Source organism: Chenopodium quinoa, unplaced genomic scaffold (assembly GCF_001683475.1).
Source record: "Chenopodium quinoa cultivar QQ74 unplaced genomic scaffold, ASM168347v1, whole genome shotgun sequence".
Taxonomy (NCBI): domain Eukaryota; kingdom Viridiplantae; phylum Streptophyta; class Magnoliopsida; order Caryophyllales; family Amaranthaceae; genus Chenopodium; species Chenopodium quinoa.
The window spans coordinates 2,140,805-2,164,393 of NW_018744582.1; the positions used below are offsets into that span (position 1 = coordinate 2,140,805).

Here is a 23,589-nt window from a genome sequence, read left to right on the forward strand (position 1 = left end):
CCATCTCTGTACTTATTTCCACTTTCCATTAAATATTAATTGCTTAAGTGAGAAATTGTTGTAGATCAAAACATCTCTAATGGTTGTTGTAGCAAGAGACTTGACCATTTTTAAACGAGAAGCTTTGCAAAATGAGGAGAAATGTTTATCAACAATTGGTGACACATTCAAATACTCTGTAGCAAATAGCAAGTTCTGCTAACCATGTAAGTGAATTCTATATAAGAAGGAAATTAACTTGAAATCTTATGTGACGAGGCAAACTAATTTTACTATTTGTGTCATTTAAATTGCTAGTTCATAAATAAAATTGATGAATTAAAAAATCCGCACTTTCAAAACAAAAGAGTACATGAATCATCAAAATCTATTAAATTTTGTAGAGCTAAATTGATGAAATTTGCAGAACTAAAACCATACTTAGTTACAACTCTAGGATTGTAGACCAAAGTTTATGTTTTTGTGGTTAAGAGAAGGACCGTATGAAATAAGCACGATTTTTTTTTTGTTGGTAAGGAGAAGGCACTTTAGAAATGAAGGGAAAAGGTAAGGGAATTCTCACCCCAAAGTGACACTAGTGGGATTTAATCCCTCAACTTCTTGAGAAAACAAAGCCTAATTACAAAGTACTCCGTATTGTGCTTCACAAAAAAAAAAAAAAAAAAAAGTACTCCGTATTAAAGTTCCCATATACGGAGTATTGTATTTTATTCTGAGAAATAATATTCTTTGCAAAAGAGTCCGTAGAATCGCCCGGATCTAAGAAGTGAGAAAAAGCGGGTAAATCCATTTCACTTTTCTTCTCACCATCTACCCACTGTTGTCTTTGTTTCCCCTCTTTCCTTCCAAAAATCAACTCCCCAAATTTCTCTTATGAAATAATTGGGCAACAATTTAATTAAATCAAAATAATGAAGATAATCTACCTATTAATCTCAACTTTACTATCAATTTTCCTGAAATTTCCAATAGGTGTGATAAACGGAAGAAAAAACAGGAAAAATGCAGTTGGGTTTTTCCATCCATACACCAACGATGGAGGTGGAGGAGAGAGAGTGTTATGGTGCGCAGTTAAAGCCATTCAAGATGAAAGATCAGACCTTGATTGCGTAATTTACACGGGTGATCATGATGCTTCACCTCAGAGTCTTATGGCTCGAGCCACTGATCGTTTTGGGGTTCATTTGGTTAACCCACCTAAGGTTTGTTCACTATTATCTGGAAATTCTTTTTTTTTAATTGGGTTTTTTTAGCTTTTGTTACATTTTTATCAATTGATTGTTTTTGTTTTGAATTGGGTTTGTGTTGTTTGGTTGATTATTGGTGATATTTTGGGGATTTGCTTGTGGTGCTCTTTAAGCAATTAGGGTAGTGATGTATTGATGTAGACGAGATTTGATCACGGGTTGTGGGTACAATCTGCAATTACTTGGCTAGTTTTGATTTGCCAGAATTGTATAGACAATCTACACTGTTATGTTGATACTGATGTTGATGTTTTTGGTCCTTTTACAAGGGCAATGATTTAGACGAAATATGATCCAAGTATCAATTACACTTTTATTTGCCTGAATTGTAGTGGAATTTTGAAGTTTTTGGTTGTGCTAGTTGGTGAGAGCGGATTAGATTAGGTCGTTGGACTAATTATCCCTCTATCAAACAATATTTTTATACCTAAACCTACACTAGACAAGTCTAATGGTAAGTAAAGGGTCGATCCGCAGAGACGGCTAAACTATCGTCAACACTACCACCAACTAAGCTAGGTCAAAGGAGATATGAGGGGTGGATTAAAACAAAAGATGATAGCTAACTAACTACGGAATTAGAACCTAAGAAATAAAGTCACTAGGAAAGGGGAATCAAGCATAATTAATGTGACGAGCACAAGCATAGCAATAAGCATGGACATTCGCAATAAAATGCAAGGGGCAACTCTTAATCATCTTGGTCTCTCCTGAGCACGCTATACAATTAAACACCAAATCCCGACCAAAGGCTCGTGATCAACTCAAGGGGTTCTCTTCTACCTAAATAGCTCTTTTCCAAGCAACTAAATAGGGTAGCAATTAAATCATGCATTCAATTAGCCAAAGTGAAAGCAAGCATTAACACACCTCAATGAGCACTTCCAAATCATCAAGAAATAACCATACACACCGATATACTAGCACTAATCAAACGCAAACAAACACTATTGATTATCTAATCGGTCAAGTAGATGAAATTGGAGAATTGCCTAACAACCTAGGTCACTCTCGCACACACTAGGCCATTAGACTCTCAACCCCGCCTATGAGGTCGTGGTCAACCAAGCAACGAAATTCTTCTATTAAACTAGCTCACTCTCGCACAACTAGCATAATAGCGATTAAATCATGATATCGATTGGCTAAAAAGACACCAAGCATTAAGCCCTTCATTCTTAGTTCAATACACCAACAATCCCCATCAAACCATCAATAAAGTGTTCATTTTGCACATTAATCAACAATCATCCCTAACCCTAGCTAGGAAACTAAACTAACATGACTAAATCAACGAGACAATGAAACTTACACAAACTAAACTAAAATGAACAACTAAAATTAACCAATAAAGAAGAATAATGAAGAAACTAAGAACAAGAACATTGAAGAACAAGGGAAAAGCAACAAAGAGGAACTATTGAAATAATCAACTACTCTAACATTCAATAAACCAAAGAAAGCAATAAGCAAAGAAAGCAATAAAACTGAGATAGAGTTTAGAATGCTCATTGAAGTATTGAAAAGGAATCCAAAACAATGTCACATTTTGCATCTTCAACCTCCTCAATCCACCATTGAAGCTCTTCACTTTCTCTCTCTAAACTACTCTTAAACTAAATTACAAAACAAAGATTAAAACTAAATCTAAGCCCTAATCTAAGTGGTGAAATGATGGAGAAAGCAAAGGGGTTTCATCCCCTCAAGGAGGAGGGAAGACCCAAAAAACTCCCCCCCAAGTCTAAAGAAGGTCATGCTATTTAAATTACAAGAAGAGAAAGAAGAAAATCCGTTGAAAAAGACCCAGAAAGCCGCACCCGCGGTAGCTGTGCATCCTGGCAGTGTCGTGCAGATTCAGACATCCATAACTTCTGTTCTAGAAGGCTTCTTGGGGCGTGCGACCTACCGTTGGAAAGCCCTTCAAGTCTAGTTTTCAACGCAATTTGAATCGCTTCAATCCGATGTGTAGATCAAAAGTTATGGCCGAAAGAGTAAGCAAGGGTCTGTCTGCTGCGAACTTACGGATTTTCACTATTCCCTTCGCCGCGCCCGCGGGTTATTGGGCCGCGCCCTCTCTTGGTCCTCTCCAAGGCATCTCCAGAGAAAACTTGGGGAGGTCTTTTGAGGCCTAGAGAGCCCTTTTAAAGGCCTCTTACATGGCTCCATAGCGCTTGACTTCTCGAGGCTCGTGAACGGCTTCCCGAACTTCCCTCTTCTCTCGACTTCCACCTTTTCGGCCTACAAAACATAAGAAATATCCCAAAAGTAGTACAAATAGGCAAATAAGAGGGGATTACGAAGGAATTAGCATAATGATTGGAAAAACGGGGAAAACCGAGCGAAATAGGCTTAAACAAGCGACAAGCGTAGGGAAATGACATGGAATTGAGGCCTAAATAGTGGCATAAATGCCACTTATCACTAGTGCATTGCAATTGTAAGCTGTGTAACTGCGTGATTTTCAATTCTGTTGTTCTGTGGTTTTTGTAAGGTTTTGCGTGATTTCTGATTTTGAGAGTTTATTATGAGATTTGTTTTAGGAACTGATTCATGTTATCTCATGGGATGTAAAAATTATTGTTGGAGTTTGTTTTCTTGCTTATACCTTCACTATTTTCTGTATTGGCTTGACTGAAATGCAATCACTATGGAATATGACTGGTGTAATAAAGTTATGAAATGTGATAGGTTTCATGTGGTTGATTGCTCTCTAGTAGTCCATCTAGGGAGCGAGTATCCACTGCTATGCCATGCAATGACTGCATTGAACTGAGATGATTAGTTCAAGCTGTAACAGTTGCAATCCATCTGCATTATTCCGGGTTGTCGCTTTGATTATACTACTCACTGCCATTAATTAGTTTGTCACTGTCTTTCCATTTTTTAGCATTATGGTTTACCAAACTGAGGGTATTAAATCGTAAAGATCCAACCTGACTAAAATATCTTTTATTGGCTAATTCTTTTGGATATCTTGCTCTCTTTGTGGCCTCATAGTAGTTAGAAGTCTTAGAACGTAGAAGTCATTGGTAGTGTTCATCATTCCTGAATTAGTTGTGGCTTGGTGTATTAGGTGGTGCATCTAAACAAAAGGAAGTGGATTGAGGAGACAACATATCCTCGCTTCACTATGATTGGTCAGAGTCTTGGTTCAGTCTACCTCTCTTGGGAAGCTCTGTGCAAGTTCACACCTATGTATTATTTTGATACTAGTGGTTATGCTTTTACATACCCACTGGCTAGGCTTTTTGGCTGCAAAGTTATCAGCTATACTCATTATCCAACCATCAGTTCAGATATGATCTCTCGGGTTCGTGCAAGGAGTGCTTTGTATAATAATGAGGACTTAATTGCCAAAAGGTTGGATTTCCTGCATTTGATTTGTATTTTCAATGTATTTTCAGTCTCAATAAAGATTTGCCAAAGGAAACAGTGCATGAAAGAGTTGTTTTTCGGAGACCCTTTATGTTTGCGCTTTGCGGTATTTTTACTAACATCTCCATTGTAGGATGCTTGTTTGCAGCACTTCATAAAGACTGCGTACTTTTGAAATCTAGTTAGTTACTAGTAAAATAGGAGGTTCCATATGAACTCTGAAGCTCCTTTACACTTATGTTGATATCCTCAATTGCTCGTTCTGTGGCAGTGTTTGGCTATCACGGTGCAAGATAATTTACTATTCAATCTTCAGCTGGTTGTATGGGCTTGTTGGCTCATATGCTCTCACAGTCATGGTGAATTCATCCTGGACTCAATCACATATTGTGAAACTTTGGAGAATTCCTGAGCGTACTAAGAGGGTCTATCCACCTTGTGATACTTCGGGCCTGCAGGTAACTGAAATGAAATTCTCTAGTCAGCCCGTTATTTTTTGATGATTTATCTAACTACAAGTTAACCATTCTTTAGTAGCTTGAGAAAGCGAAAAGCAGAAGGCAAACAGTATAATCAAGTTAACCATTCTGAAGTAGCTTGAGAAAGCGAAAAGCAGAAGGCAAACAGCATAATCTGGTCTTATTAAAGAGAATGAAAAAATTACTACTATTACCTGCTTACACTTTTGTAGGTTCTTTTACTTTTGATTTGACTAGCTGGCGTTATATTTACTGAAAACCATTTTTACATTACTTTCCAAAGGTTCCTGCTACTACATGAAATATTTTTTGCTGGCTAGCTGATTACCAATTATCTTTCATGTTTTTTAGTATTCTTTGATTTCATCTTATTCTTACACCAATCTTTACCTCAATCAGGCTTTGCCTCTGGAAAGACCCACAGATGTGCCGGCTATAATATCAGTGGCTCAATTTCGTCCTGAGAAGGTGGGCATTTCTATGTATAATTCTGACGCAAGGTATTGTTGCTGTGGTTGACATCTTCAGGCCTTTGATGCCCATTATAGCTCTTATTAAGATTTTTCTTGTGCTTGTCTCAGGCACATCCTCTTCAACTCCAGGCATTTGCAAAAGCCATTAGTAAGTTGGATGCAGGCTTGCCTAAGCCTAAGCTCCAGCTCGTGGGTAGTTGTCGCAATGAGGCAGATGAAGATAGACTACAAAAGCTGAAAGAGATGGCTGTTAAGCTGAAGGTGGAGAATGATGTGGAATTCCACAAAAATATCCTATACAAGTATGCAGTTTAAGTAACTAAGTTAAAAAGTCAGCAATCCTTATTTTTGTCATGGTTCTTAAGCTTTTGTGCTATGTCACCTTTGTAGGCAGGGTATGGGTCGTAACTCATAAGCCACGCTACATGGAGTCTGCATTTCACTCAAGTACCCTTATAGTTGCGTTGGGCTGTCATTACAAAGTTGTGTTTGTCATTATGGATACTTTGGCACTTCAACTTAGGCCAATAAATTGCTAATACAGAGTATATTGGTAAATAATTGAGTCCATCTCTTGAGGAGAGTAACTACTCGTTTATGACAGTTGTAGAAAATATAAATGTGGATACTGATTAACTTTTCCTCAAACTCTCAAAAGCACCCCCTTATCTTTCCCCTTGGCTTCTAAAATGTTCCTGTTATATGCTCCATTTGAGTGCTTATTGGTGCTGGATCAATTTAGCTAGTTCATGCTGTGACATCACAAGTGATGAATGATTGTTACTTGGCTTACGTCTGACTGAATGTGTAGGGATTTGGTGAAGCTTTTGGGAGCTGCCATTGCTGGGATCCATACCATGACTGATGAGCATTTTGGCATAAGCGTCGTGGAATTTATGGCTGCCGGTGCAGTTCCAATTGGTAAGCAATATAAGGAACAGTAGCTCTATTTAATTTTGAAAGTGCGAGAAAACATCTAATGCATAATTACTATTGAATTACTTCATCTACCCAGCCCACAATTCAGCTGGTCCAAAGATGGACATTGTGTTGGAAGAAGATGGACATAAAACAGGATTTCTTGCACAATCTGAGGATGAGTATGCAGAAGCTGTTTTGGAAGTTTTGTCAATGCCAGAGACAAAAAGACTTGAGATGGCTGCCGCAGCAAGGAAGCGAGCAGGCAGATTTTCAGAGCAGAGGTTTTACGAGGATTTCAAAGCCTCTATTCGACCAATTTTATGCCAAACTTCCTGAGTAAACAAAATTAATGAACCACGCATATGAGTTTTTGTTTCTTCTACCTAACACAGATTCAGATAGAGGAGTAAGCACTTCATAGTTGGTGAAATTAGTCTAATCTTGAGTTATATAGGGGACAGCAGATTTGTCTTACAGAATATGTTTTTATATCTCATTACCAAGTGTTGTTAGCAAGTTTTGATTTGGTTACATGTCTAGTTTTTATGGTTGAACGCTTTACATGAATTGGCACAGCCATGAACCAAGAGTATTGATCACGATTACAGATTACTGCGTTATTGTGAGTGTGGCTTTATTGTTTTCAAAAGGAAAAAAAAAAATGAAAAGATAAATGAAAGAAGCTGAACTTAGAAACTTGAGTTTGGGTCACTTCAGCATATGGTCATTTGACTCATTTCATTTTACTAGAACATTGGGAGAGGATGAGATAATTTTCTTCCCAAAAAAAAAACAAAAAAAAAAAAAAAAAAAAAAAACAGCACATGCTTCCTCCATTTCATAAATATCTTTAACTTGTACTCTGTGAAATTTTATGTTGCCAGCGTTTAATCATTGATATATATATATATTTCTAAATAGAAATTTTTTAAAAAAGTTGTATCAAGATGAATCTAACAAGATTTAAGTTGAAGTTAGCAACTGCAAAAAGGGTGGAAAATTTCCCAAAGTAAGTCTCTAAGGGAAACAATTTCCCAAACTAGACGCGTGGCAAAATTATTTACCAAACTAAGCTTCCAGGGTAAAACGCCAAACAGGATGGCGTTTTTACCTTGGGCATTTATTTTTTTAATTTTCCGTCAAGGAAAAAACGCCATCCAGGGTGGCTTTTTACCCTGACTGAATTTTTTTTTTTAGGGTAAAAACGCCACCATGGTTGGCGTTTTTGTATCGGGTAAAAATCCCCACAGAACCTCTATTTTTCAGTTGTTCTTCAAAACACAAAAACCCCCAATTTCGCAAACCCTAATCCGCGACATTTTGGTTGGCCAATCCCCAAATTGGGGGTTTTTGTGTTTTGAAGAACAACTGAAAAATAGAGGTTCTGTGGGGATTTTTACCCGATACAAAAATGCCAACCGTGGTGGCGTTTTTAGTAAAACGGTAAAACGCCAACCATGATGGCTTTTTTACCTTAGCTAATTTTTTTTTTTAAAAAAAAAATCAGTCAGGGTAAAAACGCCACCCTGGATGGCGTTTATGCCTTGACTGAAAATTAAAAAAATAAATTCCCAGGGTAAAAACGCCATCCTGGTTGGCGGTTTACTTTGGAAGCTTAGTTTGGTAAATAGTTTTGTCACGCGTCTACTTTGGGAAATTGTTTTCCTTATAGACTCACTTTGACAAATTTTCCAAAAAGGGTATGTAATGTTTGTTTGAATAGGTCAAAATGACCCAATAACATTTTATTATTTGATCATATATAGAGAAAATACAAGTTTCTCAATTGAGTATTTTCGTCTTTTTGAACTAACGGAAGCTTAAAAACGTTAACCCACAAGTAACATATCCATCTCTCCTCAACAATGAAGTTTGAGAATCTTTCATTAATGGAGGTCGAAATTTTCTACAACAATGAAGAAATCACTCACAAATAATGACAAATACCTATCATTTAGGGTTAACCATGCCCTTAATTCACATATTTTTCTGAGGGTTTTTCGTTAAATTTGACGGTGAAGCCGTCGGAATCGATGTTTTGGGGTCGAGATTTGTTGTGGTGTTAGTGGTGTACTGGTGTTGAGAATGGTGTTTGTTTGTTGGTGGGGACTTGGGGATGAATCTACCATTGTTGATGAGAAAGGAAGATGGAAGGATGAAGATGACGAAGCTAACGTAGGAAAAACTTCTGTCATCTCATCACATGCTATCTTCTCACACAATCAGTAAAGAGACCCGCTACAATGTCTAAATAATTGCAAAAATGTCATTTGAGAAACAAACTCAGTATCTCGATTGAGAAATTGGGGCTTGCTCTTATATGTATCCTCCGTTTAAAATTAATTGTTTTCTTATTTTGTAATAAACAATTATTATTGCCAAAGTTTTTGAACTTTAACCATGAAAATTCAAAATATGGAGAAGTAATTTGAGACGGAAAAAATATAAAAGAAGAAAAAAAAAAAAAAAAAAAAGAAAAAAGCAATGTGGTAATCACGCGCAATAGAAGTCGAGTAGTGTCAAGTGAGTGAAGAAGAAAGAATTTCATTCTATCAATAAGGTGAGAGAAGTTTGGTGCCACAAACACCATCACTAGCTTCGAGAGCTCATATGGTTCAGCTTCAACCTCCGTCAACCTCCTAATGATGGCGGTTTCACTCAACTCCGTCGTCCCCTTTAATTCTGTAAGTTTTCTTTCTGTTTTTATTCTTTTTTTTGAAAAACTTTTTTGGGTAATTTGTTCTTCTGTCTTTTCTTGATTAATCTAATTTTGAAGAAAGTTTTCTTTTTTATGAATATAATTCATTCTTTTGGTAGTGTTGCACAAATTTTGCTTATGTCTGGAGATCCAATGTAACTTTGTTTCAAAGTATGGTTAATTGGGATTTCGAGAGACTAGTAAATGCACAAAGAATAGTCTTGGTTACGTGAAGTGGTATACCCATTTGTATAATAGAAATTGCCAAGGCTATGTGATGAGTATTCCTACATTTCCTTACCCTTATTTTTGTATTTGTTGGATAAGGTATAGTATTATGAGTTTATGAGTCCTAGTTGGATTGATAGACCTTAGTAAATACTGTAAAAGGCTAATGATGATTTATAATCTAATCAAGCTATTGCAAATTTGATTTACTTTCCAAGCATAATGGTGAAAATTTATTTATGTGCACCTAGTAGCGTTCTCAACTTGTGTATTCGAAGAATGGAACAATCGTTTATGAATTGTTGTCACATTAGTAGGGAGTGTATGCTCTTGGATGTTATGTAACTAATAGGAGCCATTACCTATGCTTGTAATTAGTGATTTCTTTTAGGCTTGAAGGTTGATCCATCCGTTCATTTGCTGGTCATTGGTTTATTTCATTGATTATACGAGGCAGCTTGGTTTTATGTTTTGCCACCTCTTGCCCTTTTGTTATGAAGGTATACTGCTAAGTGTTGCTAATAGAATCATGGAATTGGAATCTAGATAAAATCTGGTATTCTTTTTCATAGACTTCAATCGTGAAGCATGTCAATTTATTGCGCCGTTTCAACTGGCCATGGAGTGATCATCTGAGCCTGGATTATTGGGTATTTTTTATGAAACTTACTGCTGGCTGGCTGGAAGGTCATCATTTCGAGAGTCCAAACGTTAGATGGCTTTTATGATGTATTCTCTCCTAGATTGCTTAAGATTTGTGTGTGGATTCACTTAGTGAACTGTCCTCTTTCTATGATATTGCATCCTTCTACCTTCGGCTTGCCATAATAAAGGCTTCTATCAAAGTACGATGACAGACACAGACACTCTTTATGATCCCTTGAGATTTTACTTTAGACATCAACATTACGTGATAATCTAGTTGCACTTTTTCGTAGTCACAATCACACTACTGATATTAGTTCGGTTTCAACCCTGAAACTGAGCTATAAAGTGATTTGCTATCTTTTAATTGCTATTGTATTTAATCTCCCTCTCTGTTGGATGCACTAGATTCAACTGCTCAAAGACTCCCTACACTTTGTTTGACTGTGTGGTCTCCTGTCTGTTTCAGGACGTTTGTCTTCAGGATATATGTTTACTCTACTGTCAAAGTGAGGTTATTTGTAGCTCCTTGTACTGATTGTCCTAAAAAATTTCTTTAATGGCAAATTCTAAATATATAAATTATCTTGCTCCTTCATCAAAATTGGTTTATGACCTTCTGAGCCTCGACTTTAATTTTCAAGGAGACTAAACTTCCTTGATTTGATAAACTTGGTGATGTGAAATGAAATCAATACGGCCTGAGCTTCTAAGAAAAAATTTCCATGCATCTATTTTATGCATTGTTCTGCAAGTTCATGTTCTATATTTATGTTGGTCACATTCCATAAGAGGTAAAATCTCAGAAACACAGAATACGTCATGTCCTTAGTTGCAATATAGTATTGCTAAAATTTAGCAAAACAGGAAGAGAGATCAACACTTCATGTCCTTAGTGCAATTCAGTATTGCATCTGATGAAAATTATGGGATTATCGGACGAATGTGCCAAATGCATGTTCTGGTAATCATGCCTATATAATTGTGGGAGTAGCTTTAAAAAGTTCACCACCTTATCTGATGGCCTGCGAAACTTTTGGATGTAGTTTTAATTATGATAATTTCTGATGTCCTTTTCTCAATCAACTGTGCAGGTCTCTGGATCCTCCATTAGATATCCTGTTCCGAAAATTGGCCATGTTTCAGCTCCCTTTTCCCTTATCAAATCAAGGCAAATCATAAGTTTAAACAGAAGACACCTACATCTATCAGTTGCAGAGAGTGACCGTATAGTTACAGATCGCGGTGAGAGTTCAAATCCTGAAGATTCTTCTCCTAATCCTGCTCAATCAGAAACAAGTGTTGCCGATGACTCAAAACAGGAAAACAAGATACCTTCATCTGCTGATGTGCAATCAATACAGAAGAAAACACCACTAACTGCAAGAGAAAGACTGAGGGCGGCAAGGGTTCTGAGCCGTTATTCAGATTCCAAGCCTGCTAAATCAGAAATTGGGCGCAGTGTATTGGATGCTTTGAGAGAGAGTGAGAAAGGAAAGAAGGGCCTTCCACAAGCCCCTACTAACCTGTTTGATGACAGTAAGCGGGGAATGCCTAAGGCAGGCTTGACGTTCGACTTCCCTGGAGGTCTCGATTTGTTTCTGATTGCCTTCTCTTTTGTTTTTATCAGTTCAGTTATGTTTGCAACCACATACATTGTTTGGAAAGTTGGCGCTATACATTTTAATGAATTCTGATACACTATAGTCGACATCAAGGAGTATTACTTCGGTAATCTTTTATTGTATACTGAGAATGCAGAAATCATAGTCAAATGAGGCTCTTTACTACTGTATTTAGGTACTGAATATATACAGATGTATATGGTTCTAAAATGCCTGAAGTAGAGATTGAAACCAACTAGTATTTCTCGCTTGCTAGGCTTCATTTGCACATCAATCAGATTGGCTGACAACTGCTTCAAATAGACTAAGCCAAAAAAATTTAGGTGGAGGAATAGAGAATTAACAATTTATGTAAAAGACTATCCAGAAAAGAGATGCTCAACTTCCTTAAAATATCGATGGGATAGGATCACTAAGTCCGAGAGTAACATATCTATTCTCATCAAATTTCTATTAAGTTGATGATCGAGTATGAATGTCAACTAACTTAACTGTTTACTGCATATATAAAGTCTTAAAAGATAGTACCCCATATTTAACGATTAAATTATGTGGTGCCAATTTATATTAACTGGCAAAAAAATTGAGTGGATGAGTCAATCGAGTGTTTGTTGAATGGAATAGGAACACATTCTTGCAATAACCATATGATACAATGATATCCCTATTTCCTCCATTATTCACTAGCTCCTTTTTACTCCCTGAGGCCAACTAATTTAGCACCATATAAACTGTATAAAATGAGCAATCAAGGACCTGCTCTCTGCCGACAATATGGACTTTAATTTTCTACAAGTGTCCTTTCAATTATGATAAAAGAAAATGTCAGAACAAATACATAATTATTTGGCCTAAGCTAGCTAGTCTAAGAAAGATTGAGCACTAAAGAGCAAGAGGGTTTTATAACTTGTCTATTTCACCTCTTCATTTGCCTCTATGACCCATCATTTTTCATGACCAATTAAGACCATTTAATTGTGCTAAAATTTATTGATACATTGGCTCAAAACCAAAAAAAAAAAAAAATGTCTGGTTTTGCAATCCAAAGAAGTTTAACTTTAAACTCCATTTTAGATAAAGTTTTCTTACAAAATATTCATAAACACGATACAAGTCAGATGACAATTATATACAAGCAGGTCAAGCACAATTTAAAACCCAAATTTTATTTGGAAAATTTTGTTTGATCTTAATTTCTGATATTAGATGAACTAGTCTTTTCATTCGTGCAAGGCCAGTTGTGTAAAGGGATAAAAACATTAAAAAAAAAAAACGAGAGAAATTAATAGCAACAATACATGTCTTTTGAATTTGTGCTTTCTTAGACTAAATATAGATATTATTACCTTTAATACATTACACATGTGTTGCACTGCTTCAATTACATGCATGATGCATTCATTCACAAGTCACAACCATATTGTTCTTCTAATTCAATTTCATTTATATTAAACAGTATAAATTTGGACATAAATAGTGTATATATTAGATTAAGAATTATCATTGTCATGTACGCCAATCATTGAGATCAAGGACAACTAAAGTGAGTAATTTGCATGTCCTCTGCCTTGCATGTGTCTTATTAGATAACCTCATTGTGTATTTCTTGTAATTTTTGCATTCACCCATCTCGATCGATCTTACTTGTCAATAATGTGTAGTACTTCTATATTACACGGTTTAGGTTCCTTTAGAAACTTAGAATATGTCTTCTCATGAAGATTGGAAGAACCTCATTAGGCTCTGTTCTGTTGAGCTGTTGTGGTGTGCTCTGCTCTGTTGAGTCCTGCTCTGCTCTGCTGAGTATAAATAAGTTGCTCTGCTCTACTCTGTTGAGTTTAAATAAGTTGTTCTACTCTGCTGACACCTGCTCTGCTTTGCTGACATCGATTCTACTCTGCTCAAAAGAACAAAGTCTTAATCTTCTTTCAACTTGATTTCTCCTTTGCAATAAATGAAATGGGGTAGGATTTACTGAGAAAAAAAATCTCACTCTATTATTAGTATATTTGAGATCCTAATTCCTAATCAATTATAATTCGATAAGTACATAAAAAAATTTGTAGTCCATGATTTGCAAAACCTTGAATTTAACAATGTCATGAAAAGTTCTCCATAGCCTTGTTGATTTACTTGCTTCATGAAATCTAGTTGGTGGTCAAATTTGTCATTAATAGTAGGTATTCGATCACTTTATCGTTATACTCTTCAACTCATGGAATTGTTCAGTTAAAACTAGTGTATGACAAGACCAAAAAGTCTGGACGTACTCTATTCTAATCGACTTATTTTGTCTAAACTTATTCAAAATTATTTTTATTATACCAAAATTTACAAAAGCATTATCAAATTTGAAGCTATCTACGAATCAAGCTAAAAATCTAATACACTATCATGTAGTCCATATATTGGAGTAATTGGACCGACCAACATAAGAATTCAATCAAATGCTGGTATGAAATTTTTGCATGGCACCGAATTTTTTAACCTTTATTCCCGCCCACAATTGTATGAGCAATAAGCTTAGCAAGTTGACACATAAAAAGACAAAACATCACATAGGATGCGTTGCCAATCAGAGTAACACTGTATCTTTGATGAACATCTAAAATCTGAGTAGATAAGTATGCATAAATTTTGTGGCTCATTTTTGCTTTGTTTTCATTTTTTGTGGGGTGACGATCCCATTGTTTGTCCTCACTTCCTATCTATTCATATTTGTAATATCACCAAAGACATCTCCTATGTTGATTTATGATGCTGGTGCTTTCAAATCCAACATCTTTGATTATGTTACATCCTAATTAGGATGGTTTGTTTAATTGTAAAACGGTCTATTCGTATATTTGCGATATTATAACAGGTATGAAAAGACTAATTAAATTTATAAACGGTAATATACATTTACATGATTCACTAACCATACCTAAGCTACATCCATAGTTGTATCAATTTTTATTAGTAAATATCAATAAATTGGGCTACATTAACAGTTAAGAGGTGTATAAACAAACTATCTATATAAGACTATATAAGGCCTGGAAAATAAGTTTAAACAGATAATTGTAGCTCAAGAGATAAGATTTTGCATGTATATTTCACATATATACCCCATGCACAATTCAAATGGATGCACTATTTTTTAAAAAGAATAAAGTGAGTTTGGATCTGACTACAAAAAATGATGTTTATTCAAATATTATGTGCTATGTATATTTGAATAAGTGTGGAAAAAAATATCAAAGGTTTAGTTACTTCAAACATCAATGAATTTGTGTTTGATAGATGCTAACTTACTAAGTTTTTATAGAAGATTGACATCATTAAGTGAGAAGATTTTTTTTTTAAAAAAAAAAGACAATAAGTGATAAGATTGATAATGCTTATGTTTAAATTTTCATAGTATTATCAACAAGGACAACAACTAACACCTTGATCTAACAATTTCACAAATTCTTCTCACGAATCTCACTTACAAATAATGTCGTCCTTGATCAAGCATTGTAAAAAAATATTTTCTTTTCACCTTAAAATAATCCGGAAAAAATAAAAAATACAATTTGATAGGATTAATGACCCAATTTCAATTCGCAACTAATTTAAAATGAATTGAAGCATTAGAAACGTTTGTTTCATGTGCAAGAAAAGATTCTATAACTATATAAAACTCTTGATTAGATCAAATCTTATCCCTTTAATTAGAACCATATAATGTTGCCCTCATTTAACTTATAAAACAAATCTTTCACACTTTGAAAGTAAATCAATTGCTTACTACCAAGTTAACCATGGGCCAATATAGTGGAGAGTGACAAAGTCCAATTTAGTTACTTTCACAAAATACATAGAGAGATTTCAAAAATCTGCTATTTTGTATTCAATGATGAGGTAAGATATATCTATATCTATCAATCCTAGAAAGATTTTTATTGGACTAGTTTAGTAGGAATACTCCAAAAAGCAAATTAGCTTAGGCATAGACATATATATGGCCCCCAATCACTAACAAAGAACCATGATCACAAATTGGCAAAATTCTAGAATAGTACACCAATTAACTAAAAGTAATCCAACTATATTTATCGACCTATTATTAAGTGGTTCAAAATCATCAATTATTCGTCATCTCATTTAATAATAAATTGATAAATCTAACACAACACGGATTTTGAGTGGAAAATTAAATTTCGACAAAATATTATTCTCGTTACTTTATGGATAATTTATAATTAGTTCAGAACCATATATGACATGGAAATCTCAAATCACTTAAGAATAAAGTTTTCAACGGCGTAGATGACTATATATGTAGACTTTAGACCAAGCAAAAAGAATTTTATTTTTATTTTTTATAAGTCATATGTTATCTTCATATATATATATTCTCACAAAAAGGTTTTATAATAATGGCCCAAAATAGCTTTAGCTATCCTAGATTACCAGAAGAGGAAACTATGGGTCATCATTTTCATGCTACTACTGCAACAAGAAGCATGCAGTTGTTGCAAGAATTACCTACAAATTATGGCTTCGAATTTGAAGGAATTGCAGAATTAGAAGATAAAACTGCTGCTAATTCCTCTCATAGCCATAGGCAAGCTGAGAAGCGCCGTCGCGATCGGATTAATGGGCAGCTTGCTAGGCTTAGAAGGCTTGTACCCAAGTCAGAAAAGGTAATAATTAATTAAGCCTCCTTAATTTCGATCGATTTTATTAACATAATAATGTACTGTTTATTATGTATGTTTAAGTTTGTTTGAACACATTGTATATTTGTATGTATACAACTATGTATGCAAGTATATAAGAGATGATAAAGCTATGATCATTATCATCAGCATATTGTTATTAAACATCAATAGTTGTGGTTTGGCCTAATTGATATAAAAATTAATAGTGTCCATAAAATAGTTTTATTACTTAATTTGATAATTTCATCTTGGTGCAAGATCGTGACATTTCATATATTTGAAAATATTTAGCTCCCAATGAAAGAATTGTTATTATAGTCCTAACTTCCAACCATTCAACTAATTTATCATTATCTTTGGTCATCGAATTGGGCCCTCTTACATGTTAGTCCGTACAAAACAAACAAAGGATCACTTTGTTGGTTATGGAAGACAGTATTGTTGTACTCCCTATAGCCTAAGTACTCATGTTTATCAAGCTATTAGTGGATTCTTAAATTCTGTTGAATTGACCACCTTATATTTTGATGATTGACCTACATAAAACAAACTTTGACTAACGACGTTTATGAGTCTTGGTTAAAACAGAAGATTCAGGTTTGAAGTTAAATGTTCTGGAGTAGGAACAACAGAGTTTGGAAGACTTGATGATGAATGCAAGCTTTCAAGATGTTCTCACAACTCTATATTCTTAGTTACTCAGTGTACGAACTTAAGAAACAAAAGTGTTGGAAGGAATTAAGAAGAAACTCGAAGTTCCTGAAGGAACCTGAAGTTCCTGAGAGAACTTGACGAATGACTCAGAAAGTTTTAAGCGAAAGTTTTAAAACGGTTTTCAAAAACCCTTAATTTAAGGAAGTGATAAAAATCAGTTTTGAAAAAGATTTAAAAAGATTTTATAAATAAATAAATAATTCATTAATTTAAAAAGATAAGTTTTAAATTAATTAATTATTTATGTTTTAATTAATAAATAAATAATTATCTTTTTTTTTAATAAATAATAATTATCTTTTGAATAAGTGATTGGTATCATAGAACAATGTATACTACAAGAGGGGGGGTGAATTGTAGTGTATGTAGACTATGGTAAATTTTGCGGAATTAAATCTACTACTAAGAGAAAAGACACTGAGATAGGCAATGAATAAATTCACTATGTAAAAATGATTTACAATCACTAATACGTTGCCTAGACTCAAGTTCCGTGAGGAACTCAAGTTACCCAACTGTGATCCCTCAATCACAGTTTCTCACACTTTGTGATTCTACTCCGAATCACTTGTACAGTGTAAACAACTCTCTCAAGTCTCACACTTTACAACTCTCACAACCCAAACCCAATTACACAATGATTACAAGTATTTCCTAAAGAACTTAAGAGACTAAGGATGGAAGGAACTTCTCTTTTAAACACTTTGAAACTCTAGGCTTAGAATACTTAAGATTGTTTTTCCACGCTTTCAAAACTTAACGTTGATCTGTTTTTATAAGGAGTTAAACCAAGCTTCCATCAAGTTCCCACTTCCCCCTTAATCCCACGTTCTCTTTGACTGAGAAGTTGGGATGTAGGCAGAGGAAATTTAGGAACATGATTTCCCTAGCTTGACTCCTAAATTCAACGTGCTCCTTAATTTAAGCAGCCAATATTTACCAAGTTAAAAATCAGTTAAAGACTTATTCAAAAGATAATTATTATTTATTAAAAAAAAGATAATTATTTATTTATTAATTAAAACATAAATAATTAATTAATTTAAAACTTATCTTTTTAAATTAATGAATTATTTATTTATTTATAAAATCTTTTTAAATCTTTTTCAAAACTGATTTTTATCACTTCCTTAAATTAATTAGTTGAGTCATTTATTATTCACATTGATTAGTCTAATTAGTTGAGTCATTTATGCTTGGTTTCATCATAACCTCTAGCATTAAGATATATATCAATGAAGTCAAAGTAGGTCCAAAAACTTATTAAGATGTCTAGGGAGCTAATTTAGAGCAATATCATTGCTTACATTATGTTTCATTTGAAAGATTCTCCATGTATTTTTAAAGGTGCTACTTTTATAGACATAATTCACATGATTAAATTTCAAACATAAAAAAAAAACTAAAAATAATTGTGTTTCATAATGTGAGCAATGATTTTGCTTCTTCATTAAATGCTTTAAACACAGTATCTACCACATAGAATAATAAGGGAAAATATAACGAGATGTTATATACTATCTAAAATTCGAATGATATTGGGTAGAATCTCTATCTTACAAGCCAACTCTTTAGCAATTTGATCTCCGTCTTAAATTACTAAAATGCCCTTATCTTTTCAGTAATCTCTTAGACGAGTTGTCTATGTGTCGTATAGTACATATCACGTGCATTTAGAATTAGTTTTGCAATATTAAAAAAAAAAAAAAAAAAAAAAAAAAAAAAAATCATCACGGTTTTCTTACTTGGTAAAACAGATGGACAAGGCAGCTCTCCTAGAAAGAGTAGTAGAGCAAGTTAAGGAGCTAAAGAGAAAAGCATCAGAAATCAGCAAACTCTTTACAATCCCAACAGAAATTGATGACATTACTATTGAATGTCACACAAATAATATGCAAGGAGGCATCCCGACGTTTGCTCGTGATCAGAAAGAAAATCATCCCAACAACAAGAACATAATGTTTATGAAAGCTACATTATGCTGCGAAGACCGGCCCGACTTGATCCCTGAGCTAATCCGGGCACTTAAAGACCTCAACTTGACCATAATTGGAGCTGAAATTGGTTGTTTAGGAGGTAGAATGAAAAGCATTCTATTACTTTACTATAAAATAGATAATAATGATGGTGTTTGTAATGTTAGTGCAATTAAGCAGTCTCTAATGGGTGTTTTGACTAGAATTATATCATGGTCTAGTGCTAGTACTTCAAATTTTCGTGTCACAAGTAAGAGGCAACGCTTCTTTTTTTCCTCTTAGTTGATAAATAGGTATAGCATTATTGAGTTTTACATTATATATAGTGGAAGTATATGAAATAATAATCATGTCTTGTGAAAAGTCCAACTCTCGTTGGAATGATAATGCATGCTTTTTCGAGGAGATTAAACATGATTTGATTTGATTATACGGATCGCAAAACATTCAATATACACCATAGGTCATTGTCTAGGCGTGATTTACGTATACATTGACTACGAACGTATTTTTTTTTATAAATACAATAAAGTACATATTTAATTGAAATAATCACGTGGAATATTGTACTATAACATGGTGCAATAGAATATAATGTACAGTATATCAATATATGACAAAGTATGTGTGGGAAAGAAGCATAAAAACATACAAACAAAATGAAATGAATGTAATGTTGGAGTGTAACTATTAGAACTGCAGCGGAATTTGGCCTTCTAATAGATATAAAATAATATGAAATATAACACCTCTCACAAAAATGCAATAAAGGAATGAGACAAAATAACCAATATGAAGTAACAAAATATAACTTAAGAAATTAATCTCTCTTAATTATATTACTCTCTAATGTGAATTACAATGTTGATGATGATCAAAAACTACATCTAAAACAACGTATTTATAATAATTCTAGAATGTTAATTATGGAAACATTTCCATTAAAACAATGAAGCATAAATAATCATGCCTACATTTCCTCTCTTCTTATCCTTTTATTTCTCTTCTCATTTGTTTTTCTGATGTTTCCTTCTTTCTCTCATTTTCACATTTCCTTGCTTATTATCCTCTGCACCTTTAATTCCTACAATTCTCCACCTCGTTCATAATTTGATGTAATTCAAAATTTTGAACGAACAAATTGTGGTTAGTGTATCCGGTTGCACCATTTATAAAATGGCTGTCTACGTACCCCTGGCCGGGATCAAACCAATCGTAGTTCGATTATTTATCCATGTAATATCTAACATGGGATGACCTTTAGCAATTCCAAGCAATGTTGGAACTTGCTTCCTGACACCACTTTGGTTAACATGTCTGCAGGGTTCTTATCTGTGTGCACTTTCATAAGAGAAATATCACCTTTCTCTACAATATCTCGAATAAAATGATATCTTACATCTATATGTTTTGTCCGAACATGATACACTTGATTCTTTGCTAGATGAATAACACTTTGGCTATCACAACTCAACTGTACACCTTCTTGTCGAAAGCCCAAATCATCTAGAAGACCCCTCAGCCACAATGATTCCTTTACCCCTTCTGTCATGGCCATATACTCAGCCTTTGTAGTAGATAGAGCCACTGTAGCTTGTAACATTGATCGCCAACTAACTGGAGCACCAAATATCGTGAATGCATAACCAGTAGTAGATCGTCGTCTATCTAGATCACCAGCATAATCAGAATCAACAAATCCGCTAATCTGACAGTTATCTCCACCAAAGCATAATCTGGTATCAATGGTACCTTTTAAGTACCTAAGAATCCACTTCACAGCTTCCCAGTGTATCTTTCCAGGATTCGCCATGAACCTACTAACAACACCTACCGCTTGTGAAATATCTGGGCGTGTGCAAACCATTGCATACATTAAGCTGCCTATTGCACTAGCATAAGGTACATTGTCCATGTAAGCCTTGTCTTTTGCTGTTGTGGGAGATTGTTTACTAGAAAGCCTAGAATGCGGAGCCAATGGAGTTACAACCGACTTGGCACTTTTCATACCAAACTTTTCAATAACTCGCTCAATGTATCTTTTCTGGCTTAAGAACAATTTTCGGCTTGACCTGTCTCTTCTAATCTCCATACCCAGTATTTTCTTTGCAGCACCCAAGTCTTTTGTTTCAAACTCTTTACCAAGTTGAAATTTTAATCTGTCTATCTCCACCTTGCTCTTCGAAGCAATAAGCATGTCATCCACATACAATAGAAGATAGATATAATCACCTCCATGAAGCTTACGAATGTATACACAACAATCATAATTACTTCTGGAAAAACCTTGCTTTAACATAAAGAAGTCAAATCGCCTGTACCACTGTCGAGGAGATTGTTTCAATCTATAAAGTGATTTCCTCAAGCGACAAACCTGGCTTTCTTTTCTATCAACCTTGAATCCCTCAGGTTGATACATGTAGATTTCCTCCTCCAAGTCTCCATGCAAGAACGCAGTCTTCACATCTAATTGTTCCAACTCAAGATCACCATGAGCGACAAGACTTAAAAGCACCTGTATGGATGTGTGCTTTACCACTGGAGAAAATATTTCATTATAATCTACACCTTCCTTTTGAGCATAACCCTTAGCCACTAACATGGCTTTAAACCTTGTACCACTTGACTCGGTAGGGTCTTCTTTTCTTTTATAGACCCATTTACAACCTATAGCAGTCTTCCCTACAGGCAATGGGACCACCTCCCATGTCTTGTTCTTATGAAGAGATTGCATCTCTTCTTCCATGGCAACCAACCAATTCTCACTATCCTTATCCCTGAGAGCTTGTTTGAAGGTGACAGGTTCATCATCCTCCACCGAGAGTGCATACTCTACCAAATTTAACTGCCCATAATGCCTCAGAGGTTTGTCTGACCCAAACTTCTGAACTAGTTTATAATTTCTCTTTGGCTTTGTTGATGCCAAAGAATCCTACTGCTGTTGTTGTAAAACATGTGCATTTTTCTGCTGAATCTCTTCATGATCAAGTTCATCCTCTTCCTCATATCGAGTTGCACTAGGATGCTCCACCTGAACATGACTAGAGTCTATTGGTTGGTCTTTAGACTCTATCTCCACCACTTGAGTATTTGAAGTTTCTCCAAGATCACCATCACTTGGCGTCATAGCTTTGGATAAAGCTATCATAGATCGTTCATCAAAGGTCACATCCCTGCTGATTACAAATTTAGAATCTTCTACACTCCAAAGACGATAGCCTTGAACTCCTTTTGGATACCCTAAAAAGATTGTTTTTTTAGCTCTGTCATCAAGTTTATTATCTTTGACGTGATAATAAGTCGTGCATCCAAAAAACTCTAAGTTTCCCGTAATCTGCATGTTCCCCTTACCACACTTTATAAGGTGTGTCTCCATCTAGAGAAGAGTGTGGGGATCGATTCACTATGTAACAAGCAGTAGCAACCGACTCTGCCCACCATTCTCTGCCTAACCAAGAATTAGAGCGCATACACCTTGCCTTCTCAAGTAGTGTACGATTCAGTTTTTCTGCGACTCCATTCTGTTGTGGTGTGTCTCGCACTGTCCAGTGTCTTATAATGCCCTGTTGATCACAAAACTCCTTGAAAGCACCATCTGTGTACTCTGTGCCATTATCAGATCGCAGAGTTTTCAGCTTCCTCCCTGTTCTGTTTTCAACCATTGCTCTCCACCGCTTGAAAGTGTCGAATACCTCATTCTTATGCTTGAGAAAGTAAATCCAAGCATACCTTGAATAATCATCGACAAACGTAACAAAATACCTGGAACCACCCTTGGAAGTTACTTTAGCCGGACCCCATACATCTGTATGCACATAGTCTAACAACCCTTTGCTTTTATGCTTGCTTGTGCAGAACTTCACCCTATGCGCCTTTTCGTACACACAATGTTCACAAAATTCCATTTGTGGTTTCTTCATGTTCTTCAGCAAACCTTGTCTACTAAGCAATGATAGACCTTTTTCCGACATATGCCCTAGCCGCATGTGCCATATTCTCGTGCATTCTGTGTGGTCTTTACTTCCACTAATTCCAATTGCTAAATCACCTGTAATAGTATTTCCCAAAAGAGGTTAAAGATTACCGTTACGAACTGCCTTCATCACAACCAAGGAACCACGAACAACTTTCATAACCCCGTTCTCCGCAACTATTTTGCAACCATTTTTCTCTAACAAACCTATAGAGATTAGGTTTTTTCGCAAATCTGGAATGTGTCTCACAACTTTCAAGGTTCTCACAACTCCATCATGCATCTTGATTCTAATTGTAACTAGCCCCACAGTTTTACAAGCATGATCATTGCCCATTAAAACTGTGCCCCCATTTGTGCTTTCATAAGTAGTAAACCACTTCCTATTTGGGCACATATGGTGAGAGGCTCCTGAGTCAAGCATCCACTTACCAGAGATCTCATGAGATTCTTCAGTTACAGAGTAACAATCTTCCTCGCCATTTGAGACATAACTTGCTTCTTGTTTTTCTTTTGGGTTGTTATTGTTTAGATTCTTGAATAC

The 23,589-nt window shown here is 35.1% G+C and overlaps 3 protein-coding genes across 3 annotated transcripts; all 3 read left to right on the forward strand.

Moving 5' to 3' along the window:
* The first annotated feature begins 702 nt into the window (after positions 1 to 702).
* LOC110699299 (GDP-Man:Man(3)GlcNAc(2)-PP-Dol alpha-1,2-mannosyltransferase-like) lies at positions 703 to 7,157 on the forward strand. Its single transcript, XM_021876803.1, has 7 exons — positions 703 to 1,202; positions 4,321 to 4,607; positions 4,894 to 5,080; positions 5,501 to 5,569; positions 5,683 to 5,876; positions 6,386 to 6,495; positions 6,590 to 7,157. The coding sequence occupies exons 1-7, from the start codon at positions 912 to 914 to the stop codon at positions 6,829 to 6,831; spliced, it is 1,380 nt and encodes a 459-aa protein (XP_021732495.1). The 5' UTR covers positions 703 to 911; the 3' UTR covers positions 6,832 to 7,157.
* Positions 7,158 to 8,951: 1,794 nt separating this feature from the next.
* LOC110699301 lies at positions 8,952 to 11,861 on the forward strand. Its single transcript, XM_021876804.1, has 2 exons — positions 8,952 to 9,179; positions 11,161 to 11,861. The coding sequence occupies exons 1-2, from the start codon at positions 9,138 to 9,140 to the stop codon at positions 11,761 to 11,763; spliced, it is 645 nt and encodes a 214-aa protein (XP_021732496.1). The 5' UTR covers positions 8,952 to 9,137; the 3' UTR covers positions 11,764 to 11,861.
* Positions 11,862 to 15,863: 4,002 nt separating this feature from the next.
* LOC110699302 (transcription factor bHLH51-like) lies at positions 15,864 to 19,477 on the forward strand. The gene is made up of 2 exons (XM_021876805.1): positions 15,864 to 16,364; positions 18,854 to 19,477. The coding sequence occupies exons 1-2, from the start codon at positions 16,098 to 16,100 to the stop codon at positions 19,352 to 19,354; spliced, it is 768 nt and encodes a 255-aa protein (XP_021732497.1). The 5' UTR covers positions 15,864 to 16,097; the 3' UTR covers positions 19,355 to 19,477.
* The last annotated feature ends 4,112 nt before the right edge of the window (positions 19,478 to 23,589 follow it).